At 55.0% G+C, this 13,215-nt stretch overlaps 1 protein-coding gene across 1 annotated transcript; it reads right to left on the reverse strand.

The window, feature by feature from the left end:
• Window positions 1-5,016: 5,016 nt before the first annotated feature.
• KRT8 (keratin 8) lies at window positions 5,017-12,922 on the reverse strand. Its single transcript, XM_081821736.1, has 9 exons — window positions 12,457-12,922; window positions 9,410-9,618; window positions 8,511-8,571; window positions 7,944-8,039; window positions 7,188-7,352; window positions 6,732-6,857; window positions 5,947-6,167; window positions 5,750-5,808; window positions 5,017-5,450 (listed from the first exon to the last, which is right to left on the reverse strand). Exons 1-9 carry the CDS (start codon window positions 12,796-12,798, stop codon window positions 5,260-5,262), a joined length of 1,470 nt encoding a protein of 489 aa, XP_081677862.1. The 5' UTR covers window positions 12,799-12,922; the 3' UTR covers window positions 5,017-5,259.
• Between the last annotated feature and the right edge of the window lie 293 nt (window positions 12,923-13,215).

Here is a 13,215-nt window from a genome sequence, read left to right on the forward strand (position 1 = left end):
CCTCACGAGGTGAGGATGAGAAGAGAACCTTCCTCAGAGAGAACACGTGAGAAGCAGGCGAGGTGGGGTAAGCACTTTGACACCTGCAGGAGAGGAAGAAAATGCCGTGGCGGGGGGGGGGGGGTGGCATGGCCAGAGTGGGCAGGTGCCTGAGGACCCCTCTGCCTTAACATCAGGGCCACGCTGCTTCCCGAGGCCCCCCAATCTGATGGGGAGTGCATGCACTGGGGTGAGCCGCAGACACAGAAGGGAAGACGGACAGAGAATTCATCCTGAAAGGGCTCCTGAGGGAAAGGGCAATCCTCGCCATCTAGGGTTCACAGAACTCCTTCACATACATTACTGTGTCCCAGCCTCAACTGCCCTGGGACAGGGTGGATCGTCCCCCCGTCCCTGGCAGCACACTAAAGTTCAGCGAGGGGCGGCAGCATGCCCACAGTCCCAGACCCTGTGCATGGCAGAGCTGGTCTTCTGGTGTTCATCCAGCACCCACCCCAGCTTAGCCACACGTCCCTGTCGGGAGACTCCAGCTTCCTCTTAAAGCATCACCTCCGCCACTTCCCATCCCTACTCCCCACCAGGAAAATTCTCCAAGGACACCACTGCTTCTGAGATCAAGTACAACGTTCTCGGCTCAGCATGCCGGGCTTCCAGGACTCATCAAAATATCCAGAAGATAAAATGGCAGGGCGAGAAGATATCTTGGCGCCCACAAAGTCCGACACCTTGGTTCAAGAAGAGGGGACTGAGGCCCGAGAAGGGAGAGATCTTCCAAACATCCCAGAGCGAGTCAAGGGCAAGACGGGGCTGGAAGCCACTTTGCTTACTCCAGCCGGGACTCTCTCTGCTTATCTTCTGGGCTCATCTGGAAGCTATGCGCCTGTGACTATATGAAGATTGGCTTCAGCTAAGAGTAATAGCAAAACCCAGAATAACAGTGGCTCAGTGCAGATGGAATTTTATTTCTCTCCCAATTTCCAGACATGGAAATAATCTGGCCAAGGCTAATATGGCATCCCATGGTGCACAGACCAGGTCTCATCTACACTTTGCTCTGCCAAGGATGGCTTTCGTTCCCCAGGTCTCCTCAAGGTCCAAGATAGCTGCTGAACTACAACCATTCTGTATGCATTCGCACCAGCAGAAAGGCGGGGTGGAAGAAGCGCTCACACTCTCTCCATTTTAGGATACTTCCCAGAAGTCTCACCCTCCACTTCCTCTTCTAGCCCTTTGTCACATGGCCACAGTTAACTGCAAGGACAGCAGAAGTATGCAGTCTTTATTCCAAGCAGCCATGTGCTCAACTAAAAGTGGAGTTCTAATTACTGGGGAAAGTGGGGGAGAATAAGATTTGGGGGACCACCAGCAGTCAATGCTGCCCTAAGTCATCACTGAGTCCATCGTGCCCAGCGACTCCTCACCTTGCCAGATGCCAAACATCCAGTCCTCTTTCACCCTGTGCCTGACGGTGTCTGCCTCATCCCAGGTGACCAGTGAATGCCTGCTGAATGACTGAGCAAGTGAAGTTGACTTTTCTGGGTCGTGCATGGTTTTCCCAGGTAAGCTGAAAGTAGTTTGAGGCCCAGGACCCTGGCTTAAGTGTCTGTGGATTCACTCCTGCCATCCTCGTCCCCACCCTCCGGGCACCAGCCACACACTGCTAGGCACATTTGTGCCAAGCTTGGCCCCGAGTCTGCCTTCCCCCCCTTTCCCAGGCACTTATAGATGGCCTGATTGCTGCTGTGAGGCCAAGGCCACTTTGCAGGGACATGCTTTAGAAGACCAATACAGGAGTGCCTGGGTGGCTTAGTTGGTTAAGCATGTGACTCTTGGTTTTGGCTCAGCTCCTGATCTCAGGGTCTGAGATCGAGCCCTGCATCGGGCTCTGCGCTCAGCGGAGAGTCTGCTTCTCTCTCTCCCTCTCCCTCTGCCCCTCCCACTCATAGTCTCTCTCTCTCTCTCTCAAATAAATAAATATTTTTTTAAATAAAATCAAATAATAAATAAAAGACCAATACATCAAGAGAAAGAGAGAGAGAGAGAGAAAAGAAAAGAAAGAAAGAAAGAAAAAAGAAGAAAGAAGACAGAAGGAGAGAAAGAAAGGGCCCACCTGGCCTGTAGTGTCTAGGAGGCTTTCCTGCAGAAGCTGCATTGCGGGCACTGTGAAGAACAATAGGAAACTCCTCAGTGTGCATAGAAAAGCACCGTGTTCCAAGAAGACTGAACAGCCTGTGCAGAAGGCCCGTGCAGAAGACAATGTGATGAGAACCAAGCCCTGAAAAGCCTGCACCACCGAATCAAAGAGAACACAAGAGAGGGTGGCCAGGAGGCGTTGAGGAGCAGGAAGAGGCCGAGCAGGCCCAAACTGTGGGGCCTTCTCCTGCGTGTCAACATGAGGGTCTGCTAAGCAGGAGACTAAGCAAACCTGATTTGTACTTTTAAAGGTGCACTCTAGCCAGGGGCACACCGGAATCTTCTGTGAGGCAGGAAATGTTCTATAACGCAGGTGGGAAGGGAAGCAGAAATCTATGAAGCACTTTCTGCCTTTTACTGCACTCATGTTATACCCCAGCAAGAAAGGAACAAAGGCTTTGTTCTTTGATTGGCCAGGCTGGCTCCACCACTCTTGTGGGCCCAGAGAAGAGGTAGTGTGACTGGCAGGCCCATCAGAACCACAGGCTGCAGCTGGGAAGGACAGTCCCTGAAAAGAAGGGGGAGGCCGTGGGAGCGGCCAGGTTTGGGGAGAGTCCTGTCACCAGAAGGGGGAGGGATGCTGGATACACAGAGCTGCTAACACCCACCAGGATAGGCAAAGCTTCAACAAGCTTAAAATTGTTCAGCTTTGTATGTTGTACAGATGATAAAAATCTAGTATTGTCCAAAAGCCCTGGCCCAAGCATTGGACACCACTTCCATCCTTACAGGGTAACCTTGTGCAAAGTCTACATGCGCAAAATGGGGACTTTATTACCCGCCCCACAGGATCACTGGAGGGTTGGAAGGTGATGCAGGACCAGATCTGCCATTAAGTAGGTGTTCGAGAAGGGTTAGCTTCCATCCTTCCTCAGTGTCGTCTAAATGAGAATTGGATGGCCAGCTCTTGTATTTGGTGTCCCCTGAATGCTGAGTGTCATTGATCACATAGCAGGTACACAGCAACCTGGAAAGGAAGGAGGGGGAGGGAGCGAATTCTCCCCAGACTTTTCCTGCCTTTCCCTGAGCAAACACCTGGGGTGTGGAAACACCAGGAGCCTATTGGTGGGGCCCTTGGCTGCTCCCAGCATTCATGCGGCAGGGCCTGATTAGACAGGTGGCTGGCTTCAAGGATTGGGTGGGGCACAATTTAAAATATTGACTTGGGGCCTCACGGGGCAAGAGGTCCCTCTCACTGGGTGGCATGCCTGCTCCGGGCTCTAACACCACCCTGCCGCCTCCCGGGACCCTGCTGAGAGTCAGCCACACATGAGCCAAAGGCTGGTTAGGCTGTAAGTTGTGATAAAAATGAATTTCTTACTTCAAGCTGTTGCCCGTTAATGAGAGATAATGGTGTTCTAAATAATGGTACTTAGTCCTTTATTGGGACAGAGTCCAGAACTCTGGGCCTAGCCCTGGGAGGGGCTGGGAGAGTAGAAGGCCTGGGATCAGTCCGGAAGCAGCTCCATCAAGGTAGGTAGCCAGGGAGATACCCAGAGAACCCCAAGGCTGGGAAGCCAAGGATCTGGGGACAGGAGCCCTGAGACCCTACAGCAGGACCAGAACTTGAGAGCTTCCTGCCCTACCCTGTCACCCTGTCACTGTACTCTCTGCATGGTTTTTATTCTCCCTTGGTGCTTTGGAAAGTCAGAACTAAGTAAGGGCTTGTCCACACTTAGTCCAGTGCTAAGAGGTCCGCATGTCTGCCTGGAACCCCAGGTGGTGGTAGTGATGAAGCCGCAGGCCAGGGATGCCCTGCCCCACCCAGGCGTGTCCTAAACCTCTGGCCCTGCCCTTGACCCCAGAGGCTGCAGTTCCAGCAAAGATGGGCAAACCCCTTTACACACTTAACAGAACATAAACACACCCATATCAACACAGCACACCCTCCACATGCAAACACAGAATGCACACACCCTTCACACACTTGGCTGTATATATAATATAAACACCGCGTGTAGGGGCGCCTGGTTGGTGCAGGCGGCTAAGCGTCCGACTCTTGGTTTCAGCTCAGGTCATGATCTCAGGGTCGTGAGATCGAGCCCTGCGTGGGGCTCCACACTCAGCGTGGAGTCTGCTGGAAATTCTTTCTCCCTCTCCCTCTGCCCCTCCCACTCGAGCTCACTCTCTCTCTACTAAATAAATAAGTCTTTAAAATATATATAAACACTGCGTGGAAAAGGGTGAAAAAGGAATGGCAGGGACCAGCGGCGGATGGGAGCAACCGTCAGTGGGGCCAGGAGGAGCCCACTTACCAATGCCGAGTCCTATACTATGTTGGCTTCTAGAAACTGTGGGTGTGACACGTCCAATTGCTACAAATACACTCTGGGCTTCTGAAGGGAGAGGAAACCCGGGACTCCTTGGTCCCCAGCTGCAAAGGAATGAAGACGGTAAAAAGACATCTGTGGCCACCAAGGAAATGCCACGTGCCCGGCCGAGGAGGAGGCGAGGCTTGGGAACTGCAGAGTATAGATGCCCGAGCTTCCTCTTTCCTGCTGGGCCAATTACTTGGCCCTCCGGGCAAGCAGTCCTGCGAGGTCTACGGAAAGGAAACTGCACTCTCTCCTGATAATAGCATCTGAAACCCGCCTGGCCTGCCTCAAAGGGTTTGTCGCACAGATAAAATGAAATGGGGTACTTGAAGAGGACATTAACGATTTCAGCAAAGAAGTCTCTCTGGGAACAGCCTGGAGAAGGCCAGACTTTCATCCCCAGTGCCCCCCCACTTCCTAGGGCCCCCCCCCACCAGCTTCTGAGTCCCAGGAGAGGCCTCCTGATCCCCTCTCCCCCACCCCATGGACAAGGGCTGCACAAAGCCAGTGGGATTGGCAGAGTCGGCTGAGGCTTTATTTGGGAAAAGACACTTGAATCGGCTTTTAGTTGGGGGCATGGACAAGAGGGGGTACCCAGGGCAGAAGACTCCCCCCAAGGGTGAGCTGAGGACTGGGGCTGAGTCTTAGGTGCCTCTCCCGTTCCCGATGCTCCCCGGCACAGCTCCTTTCCCCCCAAAGGCTCTATGGCAGCCACAAGAGTAGGGAGGCTGGGAAGGACCACCATGGTTGTTCACTTGGATAGGACATCAGACGACTCGGACACCAGCTTCCCGTCACGGGTCTCGATCTTCTTCACGACCACAGCCTTGGAAGAGCCGCTGCGGCTGAAGGAACCAGCAGGGCCAAAGCTGGACTGGAAGGGGCTCAGGCCATAGTTGAGGCCGGGGCTTGTGAGGCCTCCATAGGCCGAGCTCAGGCCACCTGGTCAGAGACAAAAGCAGCCACATAAGCGCAGGCCAGGCACACATCAGGCTCCACGTCCCCTGTTCCCTGCCACCCCCTACATAGTCCAGGGCTGGGGAATCGCCCTGGCTCATTATTTTAGGATGGTTGGGGAAAACCAGGAGCAGGGTAGGACGGAGCTTTGAATAAGTTATGTAACCTTGGACAAGACCTCTAACTGGGCCCCAGCTTCCTCACCTGTACAAGAGGGAAATTTATAGGAGCTGTATAAAAAGGCCCCGCCCTCCTGCCCTACACCCCAAGGCTGGGACACTCACCTGAGTAGCCACTCGTGGTCTTAGTATGGATACTCATGTTCTGCATCCCAGACTCCAGCCTGTACCCAGAGGATACATGGGACATCAGAACCAACTCTGGGCCCTTGTCCCAGGACAACAGGACTCAATTCCCACCCCTGCCCACCCCAAGTCCCCGGGCCAGGGCACCGGGGCCAGTCAGAGACCCCAACACCCACCGGCTCTCCTCGCCCTCCAGCAGCTTGCGATAGGTGGCAATCTCGATGTCCAGGGCCAGCTTGACGTTCATGAGCTCCTGGTACTCGCGCAGCTGCCGGGCCATGTCCTGCTTGGCTCGCTGCAGGGCGGCCTCCAGCTCAGCCACCTTGGCATTGGCGTCCTTAATGGCCAGCTCCCCGCGCTGCTCAGCATCAGCAATAGCCGCCTCCAGGGCAGCCCTCTGTGGGGGCAGGGGGACAGGTCAGCAGGTAGAGCAGTCTGGTTGCTTCCTCCCCCTGCACCCACCTTCCCTTTCCCCTCTACTGGGGACCAGAGCCTCTCCCTGACCTAGACTAACCAACTCCACCTAGCTCCAAGAAAATGCTACCAATGGGCTTCAGGAAGCAGAACAGGGAAATCTAAGCAGCTCCCAGGCACCTCCTTGCATAAACTTCTCACCTGGGACACCAAGAGGCATCATCCCAGCCTAACTAACTGGACCACATCTCCGCTTTCCAGACTGCCTTAAAGCAGTAGAACCTGACCTTACCCTGTCTTACTTATAAGACAGATAAAATAAAGCAGGCTTGAGGGAACCCATCCTGGAGCCTAATCCCCCTCTGGCCCCTCATCATGGCCCCAGGGACCTCCTCAGTACCCTTCAGACCCCCCGGAGCAGTCTGAGAAGCTTAAAGTCTGGTCTAGAATTCCTTTCCTGACCCCCAGCTCCCTCACTCCTTGCTGCCTTGTCTGCTCTCACCTTGACATGTCCAAGGATCCTCTCCACCCCCAGCCCAGCTCATACCTGGTTTTTGAGGGCCTCGATCTCAGCCTGGAGTCGGCTGATGCTCCGGTTCATCTCGGAAATCTCCGTCTTCGTGCGACGGAGGTCATCCCCATGCTTCCCAGCCAGTGTCTGCAGCTCCTCGTACTGTGGGTGTGAGGCAAGAGTAAGGCGAGTGCCCAGCTCGTCTCACCTCACCCCTTCCCCACACGCATACACACACACACCACGGCCAGCCTTCTTCCAGACCTCCAGGCACATGGACATCCCTGTCTCCCCATCACCCACTCAGCAGGCCCAGCTCACAGCAGGCAGGCTAGTTTGAAATCCTGGTCCCTCCTCAAGTATGAGGGCACAGAACCGGCCAGAGGGGAGGGCCAGCCTAGTGACCCTGCTCTTCTTGGGAAGCCAAGGATCTGGGGACAGGAGCCCTGAGACCCTACAGCAGGGCCAGCCCTTGAGAGCTTCCTGCCCTACCTTGATCTGGTACATGGCCTCGGCCTCAGCCCGGCTGCGGTTGGCAATGTCCTCGTACTGGGCCTTGACCTCGGTGATGATGCTGTCCAGGTCCAGGGAGCGGCTGTTGTCCATGGACAGCACCACGGACGTGTCCGAGATCTGGGACTGCAGCTCACGGATCTCCTGGGGAGGGGGGACGGCACGGCGGGGGGTGGGCGGTGAGGCCCTGTCCTTGCACACAAGGACCCCCCTTTGGCAGAAGGGACTTCCTTAGGGACAGGATAGGAAGGCCAGCAACCGAGGAGAGAAGCAGGTGGGAGCTACGGCTGGGAAGATGAGTCAAAGGCTTGAAACCTGGAGGGATGTATGGATGAAAGGAGGCCAGGACAAAAGGCCACCTGGCTCCAGGTGAGTGACCCGAGGGGCAGAGCCCTTCCCCACTCAGCTGCCAACAGTGAGCCCCTAAGAGCTTGCTACAAGAAACAAAGGCTCTGGGGACAAAGCAGGTTCAAGTTGCAGCTGGGCAACCCCTCTGTGAATGACAACCTTGGACAAGCTATTTCATTCCCGAGCCCGTTTCCTTATCTGTGAAATGGGGTAATAAACCCTCCCTCACCCTCACGCAGGGGGACAAAACATATAGAACAGCCATGTTGGGTTATATGGCTAATTGTAATTATTCAGTGGTGAGACCCTGTCTGCTGACGTGCTGGGGGCTGGGAGGAGCCTCTGATGGGGCGGGGGCCCCTCAGTCTTCAGCCCCCCTTCACATACCTCTTCATACAGCTGCCTTAAGAAGCTGATCTCGTCGGTCAGCCCTTCCAGGCGGGACTCCAGCTCTACCTTGTTCATGTAAGCTTCGTCCACATCCTGGGTGGTAGGGAAGGGGAGTGAGTCTGAGCTGAGTGCCCACACATGACCGCAACCAGGGGCACCCAATGGCCCAGACATAGAACCTTATGACTTTCCCACCTCATTCTCTGGCCTGATCCTCCAGCCCCTGCCCCATCACACCTGTATCCCCAGCGCAAACACCTTTACCTCCGTTTCCTGCAGCCCTCCTCCCCCTCCCCCTCCCCTTCCCCCTCCAAGAAGCCTTCCATGGCCACACCTCCAATTCTGCTCCATTTTCTTAACCATATCCCAATATCAATGTCCAAAGTTCTGTCCAAACGCACCTAACTACCCCTCTGTCCTTGTCTGTCTTTCTGTGCTGTATACCTGGGAGGTGGCCAAATATCCCATTACTTGGACACATTTAGGGACAGAACCCAGAAAGCCTTATTCCAAGTCTCTAAGCCCCGCCTCCTGTTATCTGGTCGAGGAGGGGTCATCCCTCACCTTCTTGATGAGGACAAATTCATTCTCCATGTCTGCACGCTCTTTGATCTCCTCCTCATATCTGGTGAGGAAGACTTAGAATCAGAGGATGAAGGCAAAGGTGAGGTTGTCCTGAGTATTTGGGGAGGCAAGAATATCTAGGAAATTCAGTTCATGAAGATGCAGGAGGGCGCCTGGGTGGCTCAGGTGGTTAAGCGACTGCCTTCGGCTCAGGTCATGATCCTGGAGTCCCGGGATCGAGTCCCACATCGGGCTCCCTGCTCGGCAGGGAGCCTGCTTCTCCCTCTGACCCTCCCCCCTCTCATGTGCTCTCTCTCTCTCATTCTCTCTGTCTCAAATAAATAAATAAAATCTTTAAAAAAAAAAAAAAAAAAGATGCAGGATATGAGGACAGGTCTGGTCCTTCTGCCTCAACCAGCCATTCTCTCCCCACCCTTACCCCAGGTTATCATCAGCCAGTGGGGAAGCCAAGAGTAGGAAACCCCTCTCGGAATCCATGAATACACAATGGATCGGGCACATGAAGAGGGTTAGCAGCAGGGACTGACATGAGACCTCAGACAGAACTTTCTGGGGTGTACTGGAGATCAAGGGTAAGGAATAAATAGGGCCAGGGCTGTAAGTATACAACAGAGGGCTTTCCCACCTTAGGTTTACTATGTACATATTAACATAAAATTTGTTGTCCAAATCCAGACAGTTCTGAGATTGAAAGGGGGTGGGTGCTATTAACAATCATGGACAACGGGCATAAAGCTAGACTGTCCTGGAAAACCTGGTCCTCTGGTCACCGTAATTATACAGGACTGCACTGCCCAACAGGCAGGGGGCCACGTGGTCTTAGGCAGGATCGGAGGACTTCAGTCAGGTAGGGGGCAGCGGGAAGGAGGGCAGCTCACTTATTCTTGAAGTCCTCCACCAGCCCCTGCATGTTGCCAAACTCCACTTCCAGCTTCAGCTTCTCCTGGCCCAGGGTGTCCAGCTGCCGCCGGAGGTTGCTGATGTAGCTCTCGAACATGTTGTCTATGTTGCTCCGAGCGGTTTTCTGCTGCTGTAGGAGGCTCCATTTGGTCTCCAGAATTTTGTTCTGCTGCTCCAGGTGCCTCACCTGCATGAGGGAAGAGGGAGCAAAAAGGTCCACATCGGGCCCATGGGGCAGGGGAGGAGTCTGGGGGGTAAGCAAGCACCGTCTTCTCCCCTAAGCCACTTCCAGTGGTGTCTCCAGAACCCAGAGAGCTGTTTAGCTGCTCTGGGAGGCTCCCCAGTGGCCTGAAAGAGACAGCATGGTGAGTGGAGTAGGGAGCCATGTCCCCCAAGTGCTGGGGGTAGAGGGGAAGGGGGACGACAAGCAAGCACATGGGTGGAAGGGAAGGGCTAGGAGAGTTATGTTGAAATGGTATTTGCAGAACAAATAGGTCTTATTTACTTAGACTGTATATTACAAATCAGTAAGAATAGCCAAGTTTCCATTAACACTTTATAGAAGATTGAAAAAGAAATGTAATTGCTCATATCAAATATTATCGTCATCATCATTATTATATGGAGTGGCTTCGAGGCACTCCTACAGATTACAGAGAAACTTCAGCCCTTCGGCCCAAAGAGCACTCGCCAGAAGACCTAGGTTTTAGCCAAAGGCTGCTACAGATCCTTTGCCGCACGACACTGAGTTGCTTCCCCGCTCTGAGCCTGGGTCTCCTCAACCCTGCGGTGGCCTGGAGGAGCCCAGGCAGGCCCTTTCAGGAGCTTATCTCTGTGCAGATGTCCCTTTCAGCCAGAGAAGAGGCAAAAGACTAGGCAGATCTGGGTGCACACCCCCCTCCCCATTGCACTCCCTCTGAGATTCTCCAGCAGGTAGGGGGCTCCCCGACCCCCACCCCACCCTTGAATCACAGTCCTCTCTCTCCGCCCCAAACACAAAGGTCCCGGGGTTCCTTGGGCTCAAGGAATCCAGATTTTAGGATGAAACTAAGGCATGTTAGAAATGATTGATTGAGGGGCGCCTGGGTGGCTCAGTCGTTAAGCGTCTGCCTTCGGCTCAGGTCATGATCCCAGGGTCCTGGGATTGAGCCCCGCATGGGGCTCCCTGCTCCGCGGGAGGCCTGCTTCTCCCTCTCCCACTCCCCCTGCTTGTGTTCCCCCTCTCGCTATCTCTCTCTCTGTCAAATAAATAAAATCTTTAAAAAAAAAAAATGATTGATTGATTGATTGTATTTTTTAAGTAATCTCTACAGCCAACATGGGGCTTGAACTCACAACTCTGAGATCAAGAGTTGCATGCTCCACCAACTGAGCCAGCCAGGTGCCCCAGAAAGGAAATTTTTAAAAGAAAGAATAATAGACGAGTTCCAAGAGCAGGAATGCATTGTCTTTAATCAAACCAAAGTCGTCACTTCTTTTAAATTGAGGGGACTTAAAAGAGAAGGCGGTCTGAAGGGTGCAGTCTTGATCCAACAAATTCTTCTCTATAAATCCTTTTCTTCCCCAGGTCATTCTGCCCGCAAATTATAAAAAGTAAATGATTTTAACATTTAGCCTTAATGGACTGCTTAATATGGGCCAAGCACTGGTAAGCTCTGTACATACATTATATGCCTGAATAGGTAAAACCTCTTTGATTTAGGGATTATCATGCCCATTTTATAGATGAAATCAGATTTGGCAAGGTAGCCCCATCAAAGGAAAGGGCAGGGCACAGCGAAGCAGAAATTCCGACTCAGAACCTGTGCGTAACCACTCACTGTGAGGACCCCAGGGCTCACAAAACGCTATCAAGGAGTGAAGTCAAGGGTGCCTTTTGCCCAGGAGCCAGCAAGCCCTCCTTAAGGGGGGCGGGGGGGAGGGGGCGGGCAATTCCCTGGGGGGACTCCAATTCCTAAGGGCGCTACTCTGCCCCAGGATTTGCCTCCTTCCCTTCCCACAATGCCTCCAGGAGCCAGTCCGCAGGGAGGGGCCCAATCCTCTGGAGCGCTGCCCCCCACCCCCAGCCCGGGGGCAGCAACCACGGAGGCTGCAAAACCCGGCTCGGTGCCTGCCCTCGGAAAAGTGGAACCAGGCTGGGGCGGAGCCGGGGTCGGGAAGAGCGAAAGGGGACAAAGGCCGAGGGGGGAGAGGGGCGTTGGCGGACAGACGCCTTATTTGAGGCCATAAACTCTGGGATTGAACAGGACAAGAAACCCGGGCGGGGTGTCCAACGCCCGCAGACTTTGAATCCTGGATGGGCTTTCCTGAAGCCAGCCCCTGGCGCCCCCCTCCCCCCGAACCCACCCCCAGAAGCTAAGAGCTGCCCAGGTAGGGGAGCGCCTCCCCAAGACCGAGGGCCTCAGCCCCTCACCCCAAGATGGGGGGCGAGTGTCGGCCCCGCCCGGCCCCGCCCACGCCGGGTTCCCAGGGCAGGGGCAAGGTGATGACTCATCTCGGTGCCCCGACACTCAGGGCCTGGAATGCCGAAGGCCTGAATCAATATTTGCCCTCTGAGTCAAATCACCCGCTTCCTTATTCCACAATCCTATCAAACCCTATTTAAATTAAAAAAAAAAAAATCGGAGGGGCACCTTTGGGGAGCCCTTGGGGCAGGGCCAGGGAGAAGGGTTAACCTGGTTAAAGGGGCCTCCCCGTCCCACCCCACAGCTGAACAGCTAGGGCTCTTCCAGGCTGAAAGCTTCACAGAGCCGTCAGAACTCGGGTAGGGGTGTGATGCGTGAGGGAGGAAGCCTCAAGGTTTAGTGAGAAGCTGCCCGGACCCTTTCCCCCTGGCTGCGCCCGCCCAAACCGACGTGCATGGGAGGACTGAGTCATAGTTGGAAGGGAGAGTGCTGCAAGGGTGGGTGGCGCCAGCAGGCCGCCGGTGGGGAGCTGGAGATGTGCCCCCAGACAGGGCGACCAAGACACAGGTCGGGACCCCCAGCCCCAGGCACTGCCCGCCATGCGGGCGGGATGGCCTCACCTTGTCGATGAAGGAGGCAAATTTGTTGTTGAGGGTCTTGATCTGCTCCTTCTCTTGGGTGCGCACAGCTTGGATGTTGGGGTCCACCTCCAGCTTAAGGGGGCTCAGCAGGCTCTGGTTCACTGAGACAGCCGTGATGCCCCCCACGCCGCCGCCGTAGCCCCCGACCACACTCATGCTGCTGCTCGGGACACCCCGGAAGCTGCTGCTGCTGCCGCCCACCCGGGAGAAGGCAGAGGAGCTGATGCGGGAGCCAGGCCCGCTCGTGTAGGAGCGGCTGCTGAAGGCCCGGGGGCCGGAGGTGGACATCTTGTAGGACTTCTGGGTCACCCTGATGGACATGGTGGAGGCCGGAGTGAAGGCTGGAGTGGAAGCGAGTAGGCTGAACCTGACAGAGGTTCCAGAAGGAGCCGGGAAGCTGCTTCTAGGTGGGAACAGACCCCCCACGGTTGGCCCTTTATAAAAGAGAGCCCAGCCCAAGGGGAGGATCCAACGGGTACCTGAGTGGCTAGGCCCTGAGGGGGCTGGGCCTAACCCGACACCTGCCACCTACAGGCCGGACTCAGGTGGGGGCAGCAGAGAGCTGCTCCCACCCAGGAGCCCACTCTAGCTAGCGCTGCCCCAGCTCAGGAAATGAGGGATTCCGGAAGTGTAACACTGGAGAGACCGTCCAGCCTGGCGGGAGCCTCCTGTAACAAAGAGACTTGGTTGGGGTCTCCCAGACACTGCAAGCCCTCCTCCTCCGTCTGGTCTCCTTCC

Source organism: Leptonychotes weddellii, chromosome 5 (genome assembly GCF_054177405.1).
Source record: "Leptonychotes weddellii isolate Sample4059 chromosome 5, ASM5417740v2, whole genome shotgun sequence".
Lineage (NCBI taxonomy): Eukaryota > Metazoa > Chordata > Mammalia > Carnivora > Phocidae > Leptonychotes > Leptonychotes weddellii.